Here is a 23,181-nt window from a genome sequence, read left to right as displayed (position 1 = left end):
ATGGCTATGAATGCAAAGTAAAAATTATCTTTTTTTTTTTTTTTGTCCTGGGGATTGAACTCAGGGGCACTCAACCACTGAGGCACATCCCCGCCCTTTTTGTATTTTATTTAGAGCAGGGGTCTCACTGAGTTGCTCAGAGCCTCACTATTGCTGAGCATGACTTTGAACCCATGAGCTTCCTGCCTTGGCCTAACTTTTTAACAGAGTACTTAACTACTGGGTTAAAAATACTCTCAAATCTGACCTGTTTTCTTTGTGCTTATTGAACAGATACAAAATGAGACGGAAACTCATCAAATTTCTTGGAAACTGTCAAGAGGAAAAATTTTCTAATAGCATGTATAAGAAGAGATGTTTTTTAATGGTGAAATATAATTAAATACTAAATATTGCCCTAACTAAAGCTTGATTGTTTTAGCATTTTTTTTTCAAAGTAAGATCTTCACTGAGACAGTAAATAAGCCAACCATGTGTGGGAGTAGATTTTACGAGGGGGCAGGATCTAGTAATATAGGGTCTGGCATTTGATTTAGCTTAAAAGACCTTTAGTAGAACTGAAAGACTTTTAAATAAAACATGTGGTTTTCTCATTTAGGGGAAATTTAACAATAACTATTTATAATTGTCCTCAAATCAATAGTTTCTTGGGATGAAATAAGCTTGGCAGGTTTGCTTAAGGGTGGCAGCGGGAGTGTCTGATGTTCTCTGATATCCGTTTTCTTCTTCTCCTTCAGTAGTGGGACCCAGGATGGATGTAGGACAAGTTCATGGCCATTCTGAGTAAAGATTACATTTCCTAACCTTCTTTGTACTCAGATGTATTTGTATGGTAAGTTCTGAACGATGCAATACAGGTAATTTCTGGGTATTTCCTGGATTTACTGGTGACTATGAAGCCACCAATCCAATCTGGAACATTCTACGTTTATGTCAGAAATGTATTTTTGCCAGGTTTAAGCTAAAACTATTTTGAGTTTTCTGGGACTGCAGGAATTTTGATTTTGATGAATACAGTGGTTCTATAATATCAATGCTGGCAGAGGGGGAAAAAACGATGTGGACAGTAACTGCTAAAAAGATCAGTTGAACAGAATTGGAGCCAAATTTTGTGTTGGAAACTGCTCAAGGGGCTCAGATTGGATGGGGTTGCTTTAGGATGATGACGTCCCTGTGGGACCATAAGAAATGAGTTTATTGGAAGAAATCCAAGAAAAAACGGTTCTCTATCTTCATTAAGTGCTTTCATTGCAATTTGAATCCACATTCTATAAGTCTCTTCTACAAAATATTCTCTAGGATGTAATGAAAAGTACATCTCAGAGAGGATTGATTTTACAGTAATTTTTATTATAAAAACTAATTAATTTGAAAACATACTGAAAAAACTAGGGAAAAAATCTTGGATTTGGATTATTTATACATCAAATTTACAATTTGTTTATCTTTCAACATTCTATAATCCATAAAGTGGTAGTCAATTTTACTTTTATGGATTGCACATGACAGATTTTTCATGGTCTGAGAATATAATTTTAAAGAATAAAATGACATTGAATTAACCTAGGCTGAATAATGGCTGATAAGGGTTGATAAAATTGTTATTGCAATTATTTCATGCATTCTCTGCTGTACTTATTAAGATTATTAAAATGGTATTTTCTCTTTGATTTCAGTGCTAGGTTTCTTTCTTTGCAATAAGTGTAAAAATTCAGAGTTGATTCAATTTGTATTTATATTTACTCAGCATGAATAACTCCAGCCAACTTATATTCTTTCTATGAGTAGGAAAATAGATTTATAAGGTTTTTAAAAAAACTCAATGGGAGATTAAATATCAAGATTTGCTCCGCAATGTAAGATAAAATCTTATAGAAAAAACATTTACATTTTCTCTGGAGTTAGTTATTTTATGTAGTTATTAAAGTATCCTTTTGATATCTCTGTTCTCTCATATCATTCTATAAGCATCTGGGACCTGAAGAATTTATGAGATGAACTAGGTTCTTGCAGGAGAATAAAACTTTCTAAATTTTAGTTTTGTCCTTGATGCTACAAGGTCGAGTCCTCTGTCTGGTCTCTAAGTTGGAGAACTCAGATTCTAAGGTTCCTTTTTCCCTCACTGATAAAGCTTAAAGGCCTGATGAATTAGTACTAAAAGGCAAAGTAATAAATACACTAGCTTTAAAAATAAAACCACAGAAAGCAAGGGAGACAATTCTTAGCCTTAGACATTATATAAAGTGGCATTATAGTGCTTAAATTTTTTTCTAATTATTTTCTGCCAGTAACGGTAAAATCTCTAAGAACAAAGAGCAAATAGTCTTTTAAGTATGTCAGTTTTCAAAAGTTCCTTCCACACCTAAGTGAATTCACATAGATGGACTGTTCTGGTGGAGGGATGTGATAACACAGATGTTGAAGATTGTATAAATGGCACTGTTCAGGTGTTGGAGTTCCCTAACATAAAAACTTGGCTCTACCAAAGTTTTAACTTTCATCTGCAGAGACCCCCATTTCATGTTCAAAAGATAAATATGAGGATGAGTTCTCATTTGAAATTTGTCACCTTTGCCAAAAGGGAAATATTTCAGGATCTTTCTGAGCCTAGAAGCAAATCTTTTCTGTGATGGACTGATTTCGTGTTGTGATGATCATTATCTCATTCCAAGGCCAGTCATTAATTTTGTTAAAAAATTTTAAAAATATGATCTTAAGGAAGAGTTCAATACCAACAGAGTTGTCAGCCTGCAAGTGTCAGAGATGGATGCTTTGTCAACTGCAACAGTAGAAACATCCTACCTACATCCCCATTTACTCCACCTTTGTGAAAGGTCTCGGCTCAAGACAGTCGATGATAAAGACCATTCTGCTCTTAGGCTCTGCTGTTCCTGCTGATGGGTGGGAGGGAAATGATGGGAGGTAATGAATTTACTAGGAAGTGGGAGAGAATAACAGGCACAAAGCTTACACCTTTGAATGGGATGGTTCTCAAGCTGACTCCCAATAAAAAAAATCTAATGATTGTTTTTTATGATAATATAAATTTTAGTTTGTTCTTCTCTTCAATCTGGGTCTAGTTACTATGAAGATATAACTTTTAAATTTTTGAACAGAGGCCATGCTATCATGTTAAAAGTTAGCAATCAGTACTTATATAACTTTTTAGAGCTTGTAAGATGCCACAGATTCTAAATGCATACATCTACTTGAGTTCATTTAAAAACATGCAGTAAGCCACACTCAAGACTCAAGATGCAGTTACCTTTAATTTTGGTGAACTTATTTCCTGTTGATAAGAATATTTAGGGAGGAGAGGAGAGTAGGGCTGGGTAGGCTGAGAAAGTGTAGAGACCAGGTCAGAAACAGAGGCCAAGGGAGAATGGAATGAAGGGGAGGAAGGCAGATGGCTGGGAAAAGGTGTAGACGCTCCATCTCCCGAAGAAAATGAAGGTGGCTTAAAGATTGAGGAAAAACAAGACGTGATTATTCACATATCCAGAATGAGGCTGCAAAGTCTTTAGAGAATATTCTCCAAACTGAAATTAATTTTGAAGTTATCCTGGGAAGTGATATTTATGATAAATTCTTGCTTGGTGCTTTTTCTTTTGAATTGGATTCAAAAGTCCCAATGGGTATAATTGGTTTAAATTGGGGGCGAGGAGATAATGTATGTATTCTACCATTTCATGTTTATTTGAAAGCTTCTACTACATGTGAAGACAAAAACTATCTACGACCCTGTAATGACCCTTTGTAACTTGCTTGGAGAGTAGGTCACAAACTCTAAGTATCACTTTAGAAACAAGAGAAGTGATGATCTCTCTGTGTGATGTGAACTGGCTACTGGGCTCCCCCCATAAGGCATATGCCAAGCCTGGTGTACTGTTTGCAGCAGGCAGATAGCCTGTGAATTGAGCCACTTCCTGTGAATTGAGCCACTTACCTAAAAACATCTTAATACTGATTATATTGAAGGGAAAATTAGTTATTAAGTAACTCCTTTAGAAACATGTTTAACTTAGTGAATTCTCTCTGTGATTGATGAAGTAGTGTGTCTGTTTTATGCAAAGGAAGCATGGCAGGGTTTTTATTTTGGAAATAGAGGAATCATGGAAAAAAATGACTGGCATAGAAGCATATTATGAACCTTTCTTTTTATTTTATAGTTTCAGTACTTGCAAGTAATTATATTTTATTTTTTTTTACTTGCAGAATACACATTTGAGAAATCAATTTATTTTTTTAAAAAAAGAGAGAAAAGTGTACGCATGAACGTTTTAGGGAATTTTCTCTCTTTGTGATTAACGCTGTTGTTTGATGTCCTTTGTTTGTATGAAGAAGTTGTGGAACATAATTCTTAAGTAGTTACAAACTTGAAGACAATGACCTCTCCAGAAAAATCAAAAAATGGTGGAAGGACTAATTGTCTTTTTATTTATTTTATATTACTATAAAATATAAAGTTATATTTTATGTTATTTTACTTTTTTGCAAAGTGCCATCACATGAGAGGTGTGGTCTACTGTTCTTTTGTCTTGGAATTGGACTGATCTGTCTTTGCATCAGCTTCCTCATCTATATAGTGCAGATAATAATATTTCCCATCTCATTGGGTTTCAAAAATTAAAGATGTAGAGTGTTTAGAAAACTGCCCGACAGTAAGAGCTTCAACTTTAGCTATTGTTATTAAAACTGGAAAATTATAAAAGGCTACATATTACAAAGACTTTTAAAATGTGAATTTATACTCATAAAGAAATAATCTGGTGCTGGAATTATATATTTGCACCATTTTATTAAAATATGGAGTGTTTTCATTCATTCTTCCACCCTGACTCACACAGTGCTTGTTCTTTTTGTAATGAAACCTGTTAAGGCAGTATCAGTAGATATTTACTAATGTGATTAACTATCCTAGCTTAGTACAGTAAGCCTGGTTAGTTGTTGGGTTGTTAGGCAAAGTTAAATACCTCATGACTGGATTTTGCTGCTTTGCTGTCTTCCTTATAGATCCTAGGATCTGTGGGGATGCCTACTGGATATTTTAGGCAGCCATGTTTCTCCTTTTCTTCCTCCTCTTCAATGTGCAGCTCTGGTGTCACCTCTGTGCCATCATGGTCACACCACAAGACACCTTGTTCTTGAGATTCTGCTGGCCACCTCTGGATGCCTGACACAACCCCCTCACAGATTTCCTCATCTTCCTCTCCAATGACAGGGAGGGTTTCAGGCAAGGAACCCACATTGGTACATGCAGAGGACACAAATTTATCACCCAGTACTTCAAGTACCCTTTCAGGGTCTGAAAAGCCTCTCTTCATTTTCTTCCCATCTGCAAACTTGTCTCGAGTGGTCTTTATGGGATCCTGAAGTGGCTTTGTATTGTAAGGCTGGGCTGCAACTGGAGTCACGCTCAAGTGGGGGGAAGGTGATAGAGAGTGACATGAATCAGCAGCTAGGGATGCTGAAGGCAATGGAAGGAGAACAGGAGGCTCCTCCTTAATTTCAAGGATGATCTCCTCCAGGCCATTTGGTTTGGCTTGGTCACCTGGTAAGGTTAGAGCACTAAACTTTTCTAATTCATCCAAGAAGTTGTCCAGAAAAGAAGATGTTGTTGGGGACAAAGAGTTTGCTGGTGGATACCCCTCTGTCGGGGACAACCACTTCTGGCCATTTCTCTGGAAGGCTCCTTTGTCTGAGCCAGGTGAAGCTTTGTGCATGGGAGGAAGGGCTGGTTCACTGGAAGCCAACTTAGAAATGAGCAGGGATTATGAAGTTAAAAAAATAGGCAAATAAAATAATAATAATAATAATGAGTAAGAACATAGAGACAGAGAAATGCAGGAAAGGTATGGTAATGAATATAAAAATTAGTCTATGTTTAACATGGACATGGATTTTAAGATATTTGGAATATACCTAGATTGGAAGAAATTGTGTTGAAATTTAAATACATACAATCCATTTATGCTAATTTAAGAAAGCAACTTGAACAATAAAACACTACTAGTTTTGGAAAAGATTGTGTTACATGAGAAGATAAAGTGGTCATAGAGAGTATGAGGACAGACATCAAAACCTTTAAGAGATTTAATTTAATAGTGTACTTCATTTAGATGATATTCAGTCTTTTAAACTGTGATTCAAAGTTATTGTGGAAAATGTTAATGTAAAATGAGAACCAACAGCTAAGGGTTTTTTTTGTGTGTGTGTTTTATTCCTTAAGTTTATATACTGTTCTTGCTTCCTTAGGCATTGCCCAATCTTTTGAACTCTCAAGACTTCCTTACTCATGTTTTCAAGGTCATTATGATACATCACATGAAGTATTATGGACCATTATACATGAACACATTTCTAAATGAATAAGTTCCAAAAATATGTTTCAAAAACAGAAACCCATAACCAGAGTAAATTGAATTCATATAACTACTGCTTCAAATTTAAAAAAATATCCAAAGTAACTGTTTACACAGAAAAGAAGAAGATGCTAATGGAATAAACTTCTGCTTGTCTCCTATTCTGCCTCCGAGGCTTGACATTTTATATAAGCCCAAGGGAGTATAATTTATGAAGCTTAATCTTAATGTATATATATCTTAATATTACTGATATATTTTGGATATTTAAACAAAATGGTAAATTTGAATTTTTGTGCAAGTTCATGAAAAGTAGTTCTAGAAGTTCTTGCTTAGCAATGTCTCATACATTGATCTATCTGTGATGGACTAGAAAACGTGCTATATGCTATACATATATTCTGATGCTTTAGTGCTTTCCAAGTAGATGACTTGTTTGGAAGCAAAAAATTTTCAAGATTCTGGAGATGCACTTTCTAGTCGATTGTTTAGGACAATACTTCACACATGCAGCAAGGACTCTAGGACCTTAGGCCTTAGTATGTGTAAGTACACATCAAATTCCCACCTAACTTTTGATTTCTGTGGCTTATAATAGGAATGGGACATTAGATGAATTTATTTAGTTTTTCTTTAAAAAAAAAGAAATATGATGTTGTTTCAGCAAGGAGTACCAAAAATGGCACAAAGTCTCATAAAACTCATCTGAGCATGTTACTACAGGGTACTCTAAGCTGCTTAGCACTTGATACAAAATGAGCCTGTACATGTGAACTGTGTGGAAACCCATTCCTGTTAAGTCCTGTAGGTGTTGAATTTTAAGTGCTCTACTACTGAGCTATACCCCCAACCCACAGATGCTGAATTTTCAACAACATATAAATTACCTAAGTCTTATTTGAGAGTCTATAGAAGTTCATTTATTGTTTAGAGTTCTATTTTATGGTCTTTAGTATACATAACAAAAGTTTTTAATAATTAGATTTTGAAAGTCTTTGAAACTCACAATAATTCAAGATAACTACTTCTGACTCTCTTTTATGGATAGGATTATTATTTGGGTGAGAAAGAAGGATCTTTAAATTCCTTATCATCATTATTATCATTATACTACATTACACCACTATTACTATTGCTATCTGCTACTACTATTATAAGTACCATTATGACCATAGTCATCTATATATAAGTTAATAGTTAAAAGTGCTTATTTGTACCATGGACTTGGTTATATCAAAAGTTGTTAGGTATTTCAGAATACCTATATCACAAAAATGTACCCATAATACAAAAGTCATACAAGTATTCTGCTTTCTTTCTAATGGGATTCTATTGTACTAAAAGCAAAAATATCAGAAATAATATCAACTTACATTTGAGTCTCCCCTAAGATGGAAATACTATGTCAAGAAACATCATTTAAAATTGTCAAAGGGTGATTTGAAAATCATTAATGAGCTCCTTTTTGCAAATATCAGTTAGAAAATAAAAGATGTGACATTACTTTGAGTCTCATCATTTGAAAATATCTAACATTTCTCTTCCTGAAAATAACTCAGTGCAACACTATTGGGAATTTCCCTCCATTAAGCCAGTAATATCATAGCATGGATCCTCAGTTGAAATGAAACCAGTAAGTATTTCTTTTAAATTATGGACATAAACTTTCAATGTATTTGTTCCCAGCAATGAGAATAAACTAATTAGTTATTAATGAAATTTGTGTACTCCTCTATTTAAAACCTGGTATTATAGAAAATGGAAAATACCAATTTAAATTATATTCACAAAGATTAAAACATTATAATCTAAAATATTATATTGTTATCACTAATTAGGGGACATGGAAGTTCTTTAATTTTAAATAGACCTGTATAGGGACATGATTTTCTTCCTTATACAATTTTATTTAAAAGTACAATTGCTTGAGATTTATCTGGCAGTTTTGTTAAATTCACTGATGGTGGATAAGGCAAATATTTGAATAGAGATTCTTATCTTTTCTCTTTATCAGTAAGAACTACTGAAGAAAGAATGTTGATCTTTAAATGCTAAGTCCTAAGTGGTAAAATAAATATACTCAGGAAGATTCTGGAAAACCTCACAATCAAACAAAACTGGATAGTACCAAGCTATACCATTGTCCAAGAACATAGAATTGAGAGTAATTTCCCACAACTGAAACCCAATCTTTAAAGGGGATTACGATGAGTAAAATGCCTACCTTTAGACCTTTAAAAGAAGGTGTTTCTTAAGAACACATTTTATCACTTACTTATTTAAAATTCTCCTAAGTATCTTTTTTCAGGAGTAGTTTAAGTTTCTGGGAACATGACTTTGAAATGATCTTGCATTGCATATACTTCACGATTTCATAATGGCTGATATGCTGTTTTATTTTGGTAACTCTAGATGGTTTACTTTTCTACATCCTAGCCTTGATCTCAAGCAAAACAATAAATTATGTAACAATAATTTTTGAAAATGTTGGCAAGTATTTAACAGTATTTTGGAAACAATTCTTTGGCAATTGAAAAGTTTACACTTTGAAGTCAATTAAAAGGAGAAAGAAACCCCAAATTACCATCCATAAAGAAGAATACATTGTAATTCAACAGAAAAATAAGAAAAAAATTCACATTGTGAGTAAAGACAGTAGGAGGACAGCTTTTACTTGTTAACAAATTCAGGAAGTAGAGTCTCTTTTAAATTGCATATTGATATTCCACACTCATATAATTGTTTCAAAATGAACCCTAAAAGTATGTACAACTAAAAGATAAACTAATAAAAAATAAATTGCATATGTAGATAGATAATAATCTTCAGCTACCAGCTCAAAGGTAATAGTAGAATTGGCATATACTTGCCCCCAAACTAATGAATAAATTTGAAGACTTCTAACAATCTACAACATTTTTATTCAAACTAATAAGCCAAATTAGTCTCTAATTTTTAAAAGAATTACTTCCTTCTTTTTCTATAAAGATTTGAATGAGATTTTTGTCAATCTAATAACCATATGTTCTTGAGATACACCATCTTGGGATATACATGGAATTTTATGAATTTTATATATATAGATATTTATATATATAAATTGTAATTGTATCTGCATATAAAATAATGTCTCATGATACAAAATTTATATTTATATAAAATCAAACTTTGGAAAAAATAAAGTTTAAGAATATATATAAGAAATATAGATAAATACCATATAAAGTTTTATGATACTAATGTTTTCTCTTCCAACATTTTAACTTGAAAACAAAATTAGCAAAAGCAAGCATTAACCCTTTATGCCAGCACCTATTTGAGAAAGATTAAATGGCATTCACATGGGTGGAACCAGAGTATGTAAATCCCATCTTTGCAATGCATGTGATAGTCTGATCTAATGTCTAAAATCACATACTAGTTATCTTACTACCAGCTCCCAAATTTAAAATGACAGAATATTCATATGACAGAATATTTTCTTACCTTATTGGAACTTAAGCTGTGGATTCTATCACTAGAATAGCTGTGGGGTATTGGAGGGTCAGGGTATTCCTCAGCACCTTTTGTATTCTTCTTGATGACTTCTACATAGGAAACAGGGAAGATGCCTTGTCTGTTGGTTCCTGGAATTTTACCTTCATACCAGTTTTGATCAACTCTTTTAAGAAGAATAATTCTATCTCCCTGTAATGAACATTAAGAAAATACATTATAAATAGGCATGCAAAAATATTAAATGCATAACTGCTATTGTTTCTTAATTAACAAGTTTTACACTTGGGAAAGTTTGACACTTCTAGGTTTTGCTTAATTAGGGGAATGCAAGAAAGGTCTTACTAGGAAAAAAAAAAAAAACAGATTATTGACATTCATGCAACTAAACCATCCATTTATAACATTAGAATCTTCCCTAAGGATGCTTGGTGGTTGTGGATACGCTTATATACGTTTCATACTGGTACTGTGTGCAATGAGTTATTTCAAAAAGCAGACTGATTTAAAGGTAATGTTTTAATGACAGTAGCAGCATGCTATCTTTGTCAAATTCAAAGGAATGAGCTTTTTCGGGAAAAGTTTCAGAAAGTATGTCTAAAATGGTTGCAGAAATTGTCCTCAGGAAGGGATAAAGTAGAATAGCACACCATTTTTCTTCTTTAATCTATGTGAACTAAGTAGGGACAAAGAGAGGGGCAAAGAGAGAACCCTAGAATATCCACAGCGGTGGCCAGGACTGAAATCGCCCGGCTGTGTCAGGACTGCGTCATGCCAGCATCCGTTCTGACTGGTGGCCATGCCATACTGGGCATTAAATATTTGAATAGAGTCTTTGGCTACTGTCTACATTCATGATTGCTCTTCCTGAAGTGACCAAGCCAATGCCATAGATCCTAATTTAAATTTTGTCTCAAAACCACACATGGCCCAGAACTAAGTAGGCAGGCTACTGTTAAGCCACAAACCTGCAACTGCACATACAGAAGTTTAGACAACTGCATCTGAAAGAGTGGTGGAAGTGATATTGGTTAAATAGCTTCAGGACAGTAGGAAGCCATACTTCAAGTGCTACGCAATTGAAGTTTCTCTTTTTTGTCAAAGTGCTGGATGGTTTATTTAACATGTCCTACCATCACTGAGTAGAACTTAATGATGAAAAATGAATCTCCCCGAGTCTTAATATTGCCCTGATTTTCTAACACACCAAGAACACGCAGTCACCAGGCTATTGTGTGAGCTATGAGATGTACTTAGAAAGCCTTTCTCTAAAATAAGAAACTGAAGATAATACAGTACATGTAATGCTGGGAGGCTAGCAGAGAATCAGCTGATGATGCAGAATTAGGACTGAAATGAGAGAATGAAATGAGGTTCTGCCAGGTCCAGAACTTTATTGCATATGGAGCAAGATTCCACCCAGCAGGCCTGGGAGGTTCCAGACCATTCTAATTAATATTACTACTTCTCTGTATTGTATACAGAAGTGGTCACCTCAAACACATGTATGTCATTGTCCAGCAAACAATAAAAATAGTTCATTTAACATTCTCAACTATGTGGAGTGGCAAGTGAAAAGAGATAATGTTAAGAAGAGACTTCAGTATTGGTAGGTTGCTAGAGAAATTTGGATCAGGCCCAGAGAAGATGTCAAGGAAGCATGTCAAAGAAGCATAGATGGCTCTTCATTTTTTTTAATGTGGTGCTGAGGACTGAACCAGTGCCTCACGTGTGCTAGGCAAGCATTCTACCCCTGAGCCACAACCCCAACCCCAGAGATGACTCTTGAAAAAGAGTTTCTCCCAGAAAGGAAGGATCTTGAGGGACATCCTTGATTCGAAGACAGAGAAAAATAAGTATTGGACACATTTAAAAAAAATTGAATAATAAGGTAACAGAATATTTTGAAGTGTATTAGAGTGCTTTCTCCTTTTGAAGTCCTGCATGTATAACTTCTTGATATTCAGAGATGCACCCCTTGAAGAAGATTTGGGTTCCTGCTTCCCAGACTAAGTCACAAAGGGAATCTGAGGGTTCTGTATCCTACAGGGTGGTGCCTCTGGAAGGACACTAACTCTAGGCAGCCTCAAGAATTTTCTTCACAGAAAACGGAGACAACACAAAAATATCGAAGGAAGAAAATAACCTATTTTAGTTTTAAGAATATACAATCTTTTCCAAGGCTCCTATAAAGAAAATATCTGGGTTACCTTTCTCAGCGAGAGCTCCACGTTGGTGTCTGCATTGAAATTGTATTTGGCTATAGCTTCTCCAATCTCTCCTGGCTGGGCTGGGGGTGGTGGTCTTGCAGGCTGTGCTTTTTCAGGAGGTATGAGTTTCTATAAAGAAAAAGAGTAATTTATTCCTGAATTTATGGTGACCGGTGAAACCTCTAGCCTCAAGGAGGGAAGGGAGAAGGACCCACCTCCACATATGAGATTGGAAAAATGCCCACTCTTCCATGGTGCTCTCCCTCATACCAATTTTGATCAATTTTCCTGAGGATGTAGACAGTATCTCCTTTCTTAAATGACAACTCCCTGGAAGAGAGATGTTTAAATGGTCTTTTTCTTGGGATGCACAGCAATTATTTTTAAGACCCATACCCTCATTAGATCTGTATTTTGTAAATAAAATTCCCATGTGTAAAAAAATCTGTCAAGCTCTGTTAGGTGAGGATTTTCTTTGCAAATTCATGGACTTCACTTATAACTTAAGAAATGCTTTTGAAATGATATAAATCATAGGAAAATTACAATGCAATTAATAATTCTGAAGGAACCAGTTAATTCGTGGATTTTGGAATTGGGAATCAGGTCTTGCTTGTTTCACATCCCATTTCAACATTTATCTCTCACTAGCATAATTAAAGACAACTTGAATCATATGAAGAACACTTATCTGACTTACTTAGATGTCTGAGCCTTAAAATCATAAACAGCTTTAGCAGGCAATTTCTGAAAAGAATGGTAAACAGTTAGCACCAACTTAAAATTCGGATTTCCTGTAAGAGAATAGTTTTACATGCAATATAAAGCCTCAAGGAATGATTAAACATATATGATGTACATCCTATATGCAATTTACAAATAAATCCATTAGTTCTGCATTTAGATTTAAGTTATAAGAGCAATATAATAGCTGGCCTCTTCACTGTCATATTTCAAATTAGGTACCATGGTAAATTAATGTCATAATTGGATAATAAAATGCCCACAGAAGATCCTGACCTAGATGTAACTTTAGCTATTGCAAAGGTTTTTCCAGGGATCACTGTGGCAGGTCACTATGGACTGAAGAAACTCTGAATCATAATAAAAGGACCAAAAGACATGAAGGAAATCATCACCCCTTTTACTGCTAATTATCATGTTAGCCAAGAAATATTAGCCCAATTATCATGGAAAGGTTAGTTAATGGTTGAAAGTAGAGTCACAATCATCCTGTGTCTCCAGAAGGGTTCAGGAATCCTTCAGCACACTCAGCCAGCTGTTCATCTTTTAGTCATGATGTGCTCTGACCTGTGCCCAGCCTGAAACTTTGGGCCCCTGGAATCTACCTGAGTCACCCTGTACCATATAGTTAGCAACACTGGCTTCTTCCCCAGGAACCAATAATCCTTTCCTTCTATTCTCTTTCCCTGTGATTCTAACAAACTTCAGGAAACTTGGACAATTCCTGACTTCACAGGGTTCACAGGTGCTGGACTATATCAGATACTTGTAACATCTGCAGTGGCTGCCAGACCAAGTCTAGCTTTCAGTTTCCATCAAGTCCACCTGTCTCCAGGGCAGTTTAGGAGCAAGAGCTCTAGCCCTGGCTGAGCCATGGACAAAGAATCAGTTGGTACATTGTTCCCAAGAGCAGTGTCATTAGAACTAGTTGGTTAAGTTTTTTTTTTTTTCATTTGTCCCCCCCATCCCCAACAGGGATCCTCTCTAACAAAGTAAGCCAGCAAAAAATGATTTATATGGTCAGTATTGATTTGCAACACAGCTGACCTAGGGTTGCCTCCTAGATCTAGTGGTGCATAGGAAACCCCCTCATTCCACAAGGCAGCTCAGTTCAGGGCTCTTTCAGACATCAACTGTTACTTCCTGAGTGTCAGGTCAAGACCCAGGGAGGCCTCACTGCCAAAGCTGGTCACAACCAGGGAAGAACTGCAGCTAGGGTCAGAGTGCAAACTGCTCGTAGTCTTATTTCAGGCTCCCAGGAAAACATTCTAGTTTGTTATTTTCATGATTCAGTCTGAGTTCTTTATTGGTTTTGGATGTAAGTGTGGCTGGCAAGTGCTTTATCAAGTAGGTCATGGGGGAAAAGACTACAGCACGAATCCACCAACTACCTCTTTTTCTGGAGTTGCTCTTCTTTCTCTTGGCGTACTTCTTCCCAAGTCAGTCAAAGTGGATGAGTAACTTCTGGGAGACTCACGGTCTATTGGAAAGGACAGGTGACCCGTCAGAGTGAGTATCCACTTCATTAAAAGTTGACTTTTCACCCATTTTCCCACATGCCAACTATAATTGCCCCCAAATTTTGTAAATAGAAAGTTGTAATGTAAGACACCCCAAAACAAGAACGTTTCAAAAGGAATAATATTTGAGGTAGCAGGGTTATTATAATCATACGTATGTAAACAAAATCGTGACATTGCTGATTAATTATACTGTAGCACCTGGTGTAGGTGATTCATAATTATAGAAATTTTCCGTATCAAAAAATTTTTAATACTTACTATTTCTATTCTCTTTGCTGCCGATCTATAATTAACATCATAAGGTCTACAGTGGCTGGAGTATTTGAAAGTAACAACAATTTGTGGAAACAGAAACATTTTGGGGAACAACATTTTAAGAAGGCAGAAATGAAAAAGAGATAAAATCAAAGAAAGTATGTTGATGACAAGATAAAGTAATATCCCTTCTCTTCTCTCTTCCTCTGTTTTTAAATACTTGAGTCTTAAGTCATTTTCTTTATTTACACCTTTCTTTGGGCTCAGCTGATAAATTACAAAAGGGATAAGTGAACTCATATTAGTTGTCAAATTGCTTATGAAATATTGAGGGTTTTTGTTCACCTTAGCAAAGTATAAATAATTGCATTACAAAATTATGACTGCAAATGTTCCTTAATATTTTCTTATTCCTTACACATTTATGTGACTTACATATGGAAATGTTAACTAAAGGTTGAAAGTGTTCCAGTAGTCTGTTCATAGAATTTTACCAGTGTTAACTGGGTCAAAAGTTGTCAATTCTTTTTCTTGTTCCTTTACTAAATTTAGTTATATTAATTCACAAGAAGCATTAAAAATAAAATTTATTTTATCCTTTTGTGAAATAATTTAAAATGCAGACCCATAAGAAGAAAACACTGTTTGGAGGATTCAGCTACTTAGACAATATAGAAAGAAGAATTAAATTCCTACAAATGGTGTCAGTTGCATGATGGATGAGGATAAATTCTGAGTTGTAAGTTTCAAAGTTTTTAGGTTTAGAAAGGTGATGCGGCCACAAATATTTCAGGTATAACTTAACTAGTTATTTTCATTTATACTATAAGATCATGTGGAGTATATTTTACATTGTAAGCTAACATACTTTTATTAACATGACACTTTCATGATTATAAATTCAAAATTTAACTTTACACCCCATGGAATATAAACTATTTCTTGCTTGGCCTAAACGTAATTGTAAAGTGACTATTTCATTAAAGCACAAATAAGTAATAATATGTAGCTCAAAGCTCTGTCAAATTGTGTTTCAATAATGTATCTGCACAAAAATATTGAAAGATAATTACATCAGAATATTAGAAAACTAAAGATTAACTAATTTATAAAAAAATAGATGAGAACAATTCTCAGGGAAAATTTCAAATTGTAGAAACTGATTTTAAAAATTCTTATCTATTGTTTTAGAAGCATGCTGTATAATATGAATGAGAAAAAGATAAATAGTAAAGTAAATAAATTTGTGGTATAATAACTAACAAGCTACATCAGTTACATCAATGTGAAACTTAAATTATGTGCTTTTTGACTATGGAAATTATATTTTCTATTATGAACTATGAAATATTAGGAGACGTCCACATCTATGTAACCTTGGGCAAGCTGCTTGCATTCTCTGGGCTTCAATTTCCTCAACTGTAAAATAATGGTTTTGACAACACCTATCCCATTGGTTTGTGCCAGTTTTAACTAGGTTATGGATGTGCAGCACTTGGTAGTACTTAGTGTATACAAAGTTCTCTATTGACATCCAAAGTTTCAGCCTGAAATGTTCACTCTAGTCTCTTAAAATTTACATAGTAAGCAGATGTACTTTAAAATTAAAGAAAAGAATTTGATACAAATATTAAAAACACCCTATGCTTTTAAGTTATGTAAACTTCAAAAAGTCTGCATTTGAATTGCTATTTGTCCTTGTGTTGCCACTTTAAAGTTATCTATGTAAAGGGAATTGGAGTCACTTTTAACCTAGTCTAATTCAAATTTTGTTATAGCAAAAGTAAATAAATTAATGGAAAATAAATAAAGTAATGGAAAAGAAAATGAATACACTGATGGATGGAAATGGGACATTTATATATACAGCTTAAAGATACATTCACAAAAATTTCATCCTAATTGTGCCCTTTCAAGGGAGAAAATTATTAAATAATCCTAATCTCTTCAGATGTCTACCAATTACTATTCATACCTTCAGTTTTGCTTTCTGAATGCTTTCACATAATACCTTCCATACAGAAAGTGAGCAAATTATTTGAGTGAATGCTCTAAAAATTTTAAAAATAATATAAAAAATGATAAAAGGCTATTTATTAAACTATTGGTTTTGATTCATTTTACAGAGAAAAGAGATCTCTGAAGGATACTGATATTCAAAGATAGTTTCTGCCCTAAAGTATTCCTTTTAATTAAGTAAATCGCTTAATTTGTCATCCCAATGTAACAGTTGTTGGAAGCCTGGTGCTAAGCTACAACGTGGATTTGCTTTGGCTCCTGAGCAAATTTTTGTGAACTGATGATCACTTTAAGCCACACATGAAGTTCAATGTAACTATGGGCACATGAGAGAGATTCAGTGAGACAGGTCTGCACAACACACATTTGCTTCACAACACACAACGATGCAAGCAGTCCCTCTCACAGCTCAGGAACGATGGGATGGACGAATGGATGGAAGAGCTGGAGGTGAGTATCTGAACCACAGGGAAAACCCAAGAAAATTTCCTCCACCTTGGAGACTCAGTGCACTCTCGGGGTCCTGGTGGTAGCTGTTGGTGATGTCCACGTCGGGGAAAGAGGCACTGTGAGGCATTCTCCTACAATCGTTCTGGTACAGGGGACAATGAATAGCACCATCTTGAGGCAGTGGGTGGAAAGGCTGGTGCGTGGGGCTCCTTTTCAGAGCTCGGAGGGATGAATTCCTTTCAGGAATATCTGGCAGCAGCTCACTGATAAGACGGTGCAATATACTGTTGTCTGGCAAACTTCCTCTCCTCTTCTCAGCTTTGATTTGGTCACAGATGTCTTGAAGGGCGGAGTCCAGAGCCTCGAACACAGAAGCCTTACATTTTGTTTTTTCAGTCTGTTTTTTGGGAGTCACATTCTTTTTCCTCCGGAAAGGCACAGGGCTGACTAGAAATGCAAGTTTAGACAGGCCAGGGTCCATTTCTTGTCTCCTGGGCTGCTCGATGTTTTCCTGTTTGGCTCTTTCGTGTTTTAACATTGTGGTAAATCGCGTGTAGGACGCGGGGCATCGGCCTTTGCAGGAACTGATGAGGTGCCTGTGATGGTGGTGGTGGTGATGGTGGTGGCGATGGTGGCTGGAGCCGTAGAAACTTTCAGAGGACGTGAACGAGAAGTGATCAAAATCACTTTCGCTGCAAAAGGATGACCCTTCTACATGAATATAGTCACTGTGGTCAGACACCACGCCATCTTGGTCACTGTCGGAAAATTCCACGTGAGCTCTCGGTTGCTCCTCGCTGGTGACTTCGATGTGGATTGGCACCAGGGTTTTAGACTGGTAGCTCCGTTGCACCTGAGAAGGGTGTCTGCTTTGATTTTCTTCCTCCAGCAAAGACTCGATGGAAAATCGCCTCTTGGGACACAAACCATTTTGCTGTGGTTCCAGGGTGACGGGAGATAGCATTTCATCTCCTAAATTGGGCATGGATTTTGATTTTTGAATCAACTTTTCAAATTCCGAAATGCGGGTGGGTACCATGTCCCTGGGCACCTCCTCGGTGGAGGACTGGCTCCATCCATGGAGTAAGCCCTTGTGTTGCTGTTCCTTTTCGTACTGCATTATTCTCGACTTCACAGAGCAGATGACCTCTGAATTCATCAGATCCTTGCGGTTAATGCGGTGCATCTTCTTGTACATTTTTAGGAACCCTGGGGCGTTGTGGGCTGCCCTGTGTCTGATTCTTGATCTGCCATTACCTCGGACCTCCTGGATGTAAGGGGAAGCCCAGGTCATGGGGCAGCTCTCTTTGGAGTCCTCTTCACATAACAGGGAGCCCATACTTTCCGACTTGGTTTGGGGGTCTGGGAAGCTATCGCAGTCATCATTGAGGAGATCGTCACAGCTACGGGATTTGATTTTGGGGGACACTGTTTCTTCAGTGCTGCTCCAGATCTCTGCATTTTGCCGGGCCATCTGCCAGCCATTCTTGAAAGTGATGGCCCTTTGTGAGTCCCGTGGGACGTCCAAATGCTGTCTATAAGTGCTACAGTACTCTAACTCAGGGGAAGGGGTGCCGTTGATCCCTGAGTAACTGCAAAGGGACGGACACATTTTGCTATCATCCCCACCTTTTAATCCAGAGCAGCGTGGCAGGAGAGAGACATTTGGAGAAGTTAAAAAGTTCACAAAGAGAGGAGGTCAGTATCAGAGAGCACAGCAAAGAGAAAGCAGTTAGTGTGGTTTATCTTAGACAGTGATTGTTAACACATGTAGCTTCAACTTTAGAGAAAAAAAAGCCTAAGGCAAAATAATACCTTTTCAATGAATTCAGCTTTGCAAATTTTAGAGCCATTTAAACCATGTATAACAAGTAACTGATGTAGTAAATACACCTATTTCTATTTCTTAATGAATACATCTTTCTGCCAAAGGGTGTGCCAAAAATGCAATTCTATCTCTTAAGATAATAGCATGACCTGGTAGTAGTAACTTCGAGGATTAACAATTGATGGCCAAGTTGTTGTGAACTTAATCAATTTAAGAGGGATAGGATTTGAGGTTCATAATTTACAATAGGGTAAGAAGTGATTTATAACTTATATTGATATTCTCTTAACTCTGATAAACAATTTTTCATGAGCATTTTGGATAGAAAACATTATTTTCCAAAGTAAAAAAAAATAAATAAAAATGCTGTGAACTATTGTTAGCAATTTTTTTTCCCAAGGAAAAAAAAATAGTGAGAGGCTCTTTAGATAAAGTAATTTATCTCTTTAATTACTAACCTCAATCTCCTATTAGACACATTGTTCTCATAAAGATAACTGGATATAATGTAAAACTTTCATTAATTATATCATGCTTCTTTTCTGGGGGAGGTTTTTTTTTTTATTGTTTGACATTTGATAAGAGAAAGCTAAACCTGATCTCAGTTTGGAACAACTACAGAAATATTCTTTTCTTTTTCTTTGCCAAATTAGCTAATAAACAAGAGGCAAAATTACATCTAAGGATGTTTTGTTTTTAGAAATAAAACCTAGTACAGGAAAATATTAACAAATCATGACTTACGATCTTCCCCAAGTTCTTTAAAAGTAGATAAGCACATTAAGTAGATATGTAGTGTTTGGGAAAGGAAGTTAATTTAACACTCCCTACTATTAAACAAATATTTAAATTCATCAGAAACCTTTTAACATTCTGGGTAGTATCCAAGAATAATGAATCAGTGGCATTTCATAACCGACTTGCTACCTTAAGATATTTGTTTGCACAAATGAGTAGAATCTGGTAAAGGCACATCTACTTATCTGAGTAAAGGTACAAGGAATGGGGCTCATTCCCCTAAACAGCTGGGTCCTACTCACAACTTCACTAGGCCTTGGAAGGCTTGGGTCCCGGCTGTGCACAGGGCAGCCATCTCCACAGCTACTGATCAGCTCTAAATGTGGCACTGGCTGTAGTGCCTACAATTGGTGACGTGGCTGAATCTATTTTATAGAACTTTCTGTCAGAGCTCATTTTCTTCACACATCTTAAAGTCCTTCTCTCTTGTCAGCTCCAAGATATTGGAGGAGAGTCCAATGGCTCCAGATTTGGTTATAGCTGAAGGTCCAGAGGGACATAGCCGGGCTCATTTAATCCTCACTCTCCATCTTAGAAATATTCCTGTCCCAGAGGCAATGATGCACTAAATGACCTTCCAGGGACCTGAAGCCTGACTTCTTCCCTTCTAATACTTAGCTCACTACCTTTCCAAAGAGGATAGAGGCCATCTGGAAAAATGGCTTATTGATTTCTCAGGTTTAAGATAATGGCTCAAAACCAGTCAGTTCTCATTGCATGGTGAATTGAACACCATGTTGCACAGTAGAATGTGGATGCTCTACTATATATATGAAGATTGGCCAAAATAAAGAGATAATGGTTAAAAAAAAAACAACTTTGATAGAGTAGGCATTTTTTTATCTAAAGACTTTTTTAAATGTATGTTTTTAGGGAATAATTTTCTCTGTTGCTGTAACTATTAGTTTATAAATGTGATTGATTTGCTAGGTAGAGTAACATTAGAAATTTTTACTATATATTAATGCTTATAAATATCATCTTTCATCTTTATAAGCCCCCAAACAAATTATTTGATACTTTTTATGTTTCATAAAAATATATCTATATTGGGGGAAAAGCATGAAAAGAAGCTAGTCTGAGTCCTTTAAGTGAACCCAAGTGGCTGGCCAGCTTGAGTCAGTCTGGGAAGGAAGAAAGCCATTGTTCTGAAACTGTACTTCACTTATGACACTGTAGGTAAAAGGTAGCACATATCACTCTCACTGCCTGGCTCTCACTTTCAGTCTAGGCTAAAACTTTAACTAGTTCATTTTTGTGCGTTCCTTTATCATTGCTCACCTTTTGCTCTTGAGGGGGAGGAAGGAGAAGAGCTAATGAAAGACTTCGTAAGGGTGGCATTGGATCCTGGGAGGTCTGCCCGACCAGGGCTGGTCCTGCTTGTACTTTGCTCCCCCAAGCCCCTGGGTGGACCCACTGCAGGCTCACTCTTCCTCCGTTTCCTGAAGTCGCTGGCCATGCTTGCAGAACTGAAAGAAGTAATCACATCAGTTTGACTGGTCCCGATGGAGGTTAGCACATGCACCACAAAGGCCCATATGATGTGTTAGAGAAGATGGTATATGCAACCCCTAAATCTGCACCCCCAAAATAGCATGGTGAGGATCTCATTCCTTGACATTTAAAATGATTTCTTTAGAATCATCTTTTTAAGACATTTATTCCAACTGTGATATTCTGGAAAGGGTAAAATGTGGGGACAATAAAAAGATCAGTGGTGTTAGGAGGTGGGTGGAAGAAGGGATGGAAGAAAGGGTGGTGCCCTGGGAATTTTTGTGGCAATAAAAACTATAGGCATTCATACACAGGTTTCTTTATGTGGGCATATATTTATAATCACCTTTTAAAATAAAAATTCTCCTATGGTGAACATTTTGTTGATACTGGCAATTCAGTGTTATATGTATAATGTATCTTTTCTCTATGGAGTTCCAACAGCATGAACAGATCCAAATGGGACAGGGGCGTGGTTTGGGCGGGCAAAAACAAAGGAAAGGACTGAAATAAAGGAAGATGTCTAGCAAAATTAGTTTCTTTTACCTCAAGGTTGCCTGCAGGCTTTCCTAATAATCTTAGCTTTGGAAGACCTAATATAGGAATTCCAACATTCCGTATTCAAATAATGAAAGACCAACAATTTTCCCAGAAAATTAACTATTAAGAATTCCTTCCACCGAGTTGTAGAGAATGCTCTATAACAGCAAGGAGTTTTTATTGTGGTTGTGAGTCTGAGAAGAATATTAGTGATTGACAGCCTCCATTGTACAGCATGCTGTCTGTCAAATCACTGGAGAGACTTATGTAAACAGTGACAGCACTGGATATAGCTCCCATGGAGCTCAGTAAGATGCTATGTGTTGTATTTACATTTTTATCTTATTTAGCCCACCCAGTAACCTATGAGGGATTGATATGTACACCCCACATATATAAATGAGCAAATCAAACACACACCTGGGAAGTACAGAAATAGACTTCAGAATTTGCATTCTTTTTAATGAGAAAGCTCCATCTCCTACACATATTTTTGCTGTGACTATCCTGCCATGTGAGGGTCTGTATCTTTAGAGCAATCCTTAGGACAGATTAAAACTTTAAAATTCAAACATTTAAAACATTTTGGGTGAATATATAGATACAAAAGATAAGAGGAGAAGTTGGATGCTCCTTTCTTTGTGCTATTAATATAGCTGGATGAGCTTTCTACTTAAGTTCATAAAAATTACAGAAGGGCAAAAGAAAGTTATTTGTTGATGACACAGTATAGCTGGGAGTTGGTAATATTCAATGTTGCTATTGAACTATGACTGAATTTCATTAAGATTTTAAAGTAAGTGTGATATTTGAAGCCTACTTAATAGAACTTCTTTTGGGCTGACTCTGAAGGCTTTTAATTTTGTTTCTCTCCTTTCCAGCTGTGTAAACTTGGCAAGTTACTAAGCCAAAGTATTAGTTTCTTCAGAGATATAGTGGAAACAACAGAATTTAACTCGAAGTGTTGTCTTTTGATTGAATATGTTTAAGTACTTAGAATGCCAAGTATACAGTAAGCCTTCATGTATTGTTAGTAAAAGAATTTCTGATTTGTGTGGTCAGTATAATTAACAAATATGTGAATAAGAGTTTCTAATTTATAAATTTTTAAATAATTATCATAAATATGGCTTAACAACATTGAAAATGAGTTATGTATAATACTTATTAAAAGGAAAGAAAAGCAGGCTGAGATAGGGAAGGGAAGAATATATCAATCTGTGAAGGAATCCAGAATTATTTCACTTAAATTTTATAAATTCTTGAATATGATCATATAAACTAATGCAAAAATTAAATTCATGAGATGGTGCTTAAAATAAGAGCAAATAATTCATAATTACCATTGAAAAAGAAACCACTGGCATAGAACATTCTGGTTGTCAATGTCATGGGATTCTTACCTAGCAGGCCTTTCCAGGCTTCTGTCTATAGACTGGTATATGGAGGCCTGTTAAAATAGA

At 35.9% G+C, this 23,181-nt stretch overlaps 1 protein-coding gene and 1 long non-coding RNA gene across 26 annotated transcripts in view; one reads left to right on the top strand and one right to left on the bottom strand.

Moving 5' to 3' along the window:
- Sorbs2 (sorbin and SH3 domain containing 2) overlaps positions 1–23,181 on the bottom strand; it is a 173,439-nt gene that overhangs the window by 13,645 nt on the left and 136,613 nt on the right. For 11 of the 25 annotated variants that reach the window (XM_077792503.1, XM_026389434.2, XM_026389436.2 and 8 more), the window contains 8 exons: positions 23,122–23,168; positions 20,966–21,153; positions 17,104–18,687; positions 14,203–14,291; positions 12,768–12,814; positions 12,283–12,397; positions 12,068–12,196; positions 9,849–10,049 (listed from right to left, as the gene is read on the bottom strand). In XM_077792503.1, coding sequence (XP_077648629.1) covers positions 9,849–10,049; positions 12,068–12,196; positions 12,283–12,397; positions 12,768–12,814; positions 14,203–14,291; positions 17,104–18,687; positions 20,966–21,153; positions 23,122–23,168 — 2,400 coding nt within the window. Of the gene's footprint in view, positions 1–3,265; positions 3,458–4,973; positions 5,754–9,848; positions 10,050–12,067; positions 12,197–12,282; positions 12,398–12,767; positions 12,815–14,199; positions 14,292–17,103; positions 18,688–20,965; positions 21,154–23,121; positions 23,169–23,181 lie in introns of all 25 variants that reach the window. The other 14 variants (XM_077792510.1, XM_077792512.1, XM_026389446.2 and 11 more) reach the window with 3 other exon arrangements.
- Positions 282–8,002, top strand: LOC113183195 (uncharacterized). Its single transcript, XR_003300844.2, has 3 exons — positions 282–367; positions 738–832; positions 6,256–8,002. It is a non-coding gene; the product is annotated as an uncharacterized LOC113183195 (long non-coding RNA).

Source organism: Urocitellus parryii, chromosome 14, assembly GCF_045843805.1.
Source record: "Urocitellus parryii isolate mUroPar1 chromosome 14, mUroPar1.hap1, whole genome shotgun sequence".
Classification (NCBI taxonomy): Eukaryota; Metazoa; Chordata; class Mammalia; order Rodentia; family Sciuridae; genus Urocitellus; species Urocitellus parryii.
Note: the sequence above shows the minus strand (reverse complement) of the source record. Positions and strands in the feature narration are given on the sequence as shown.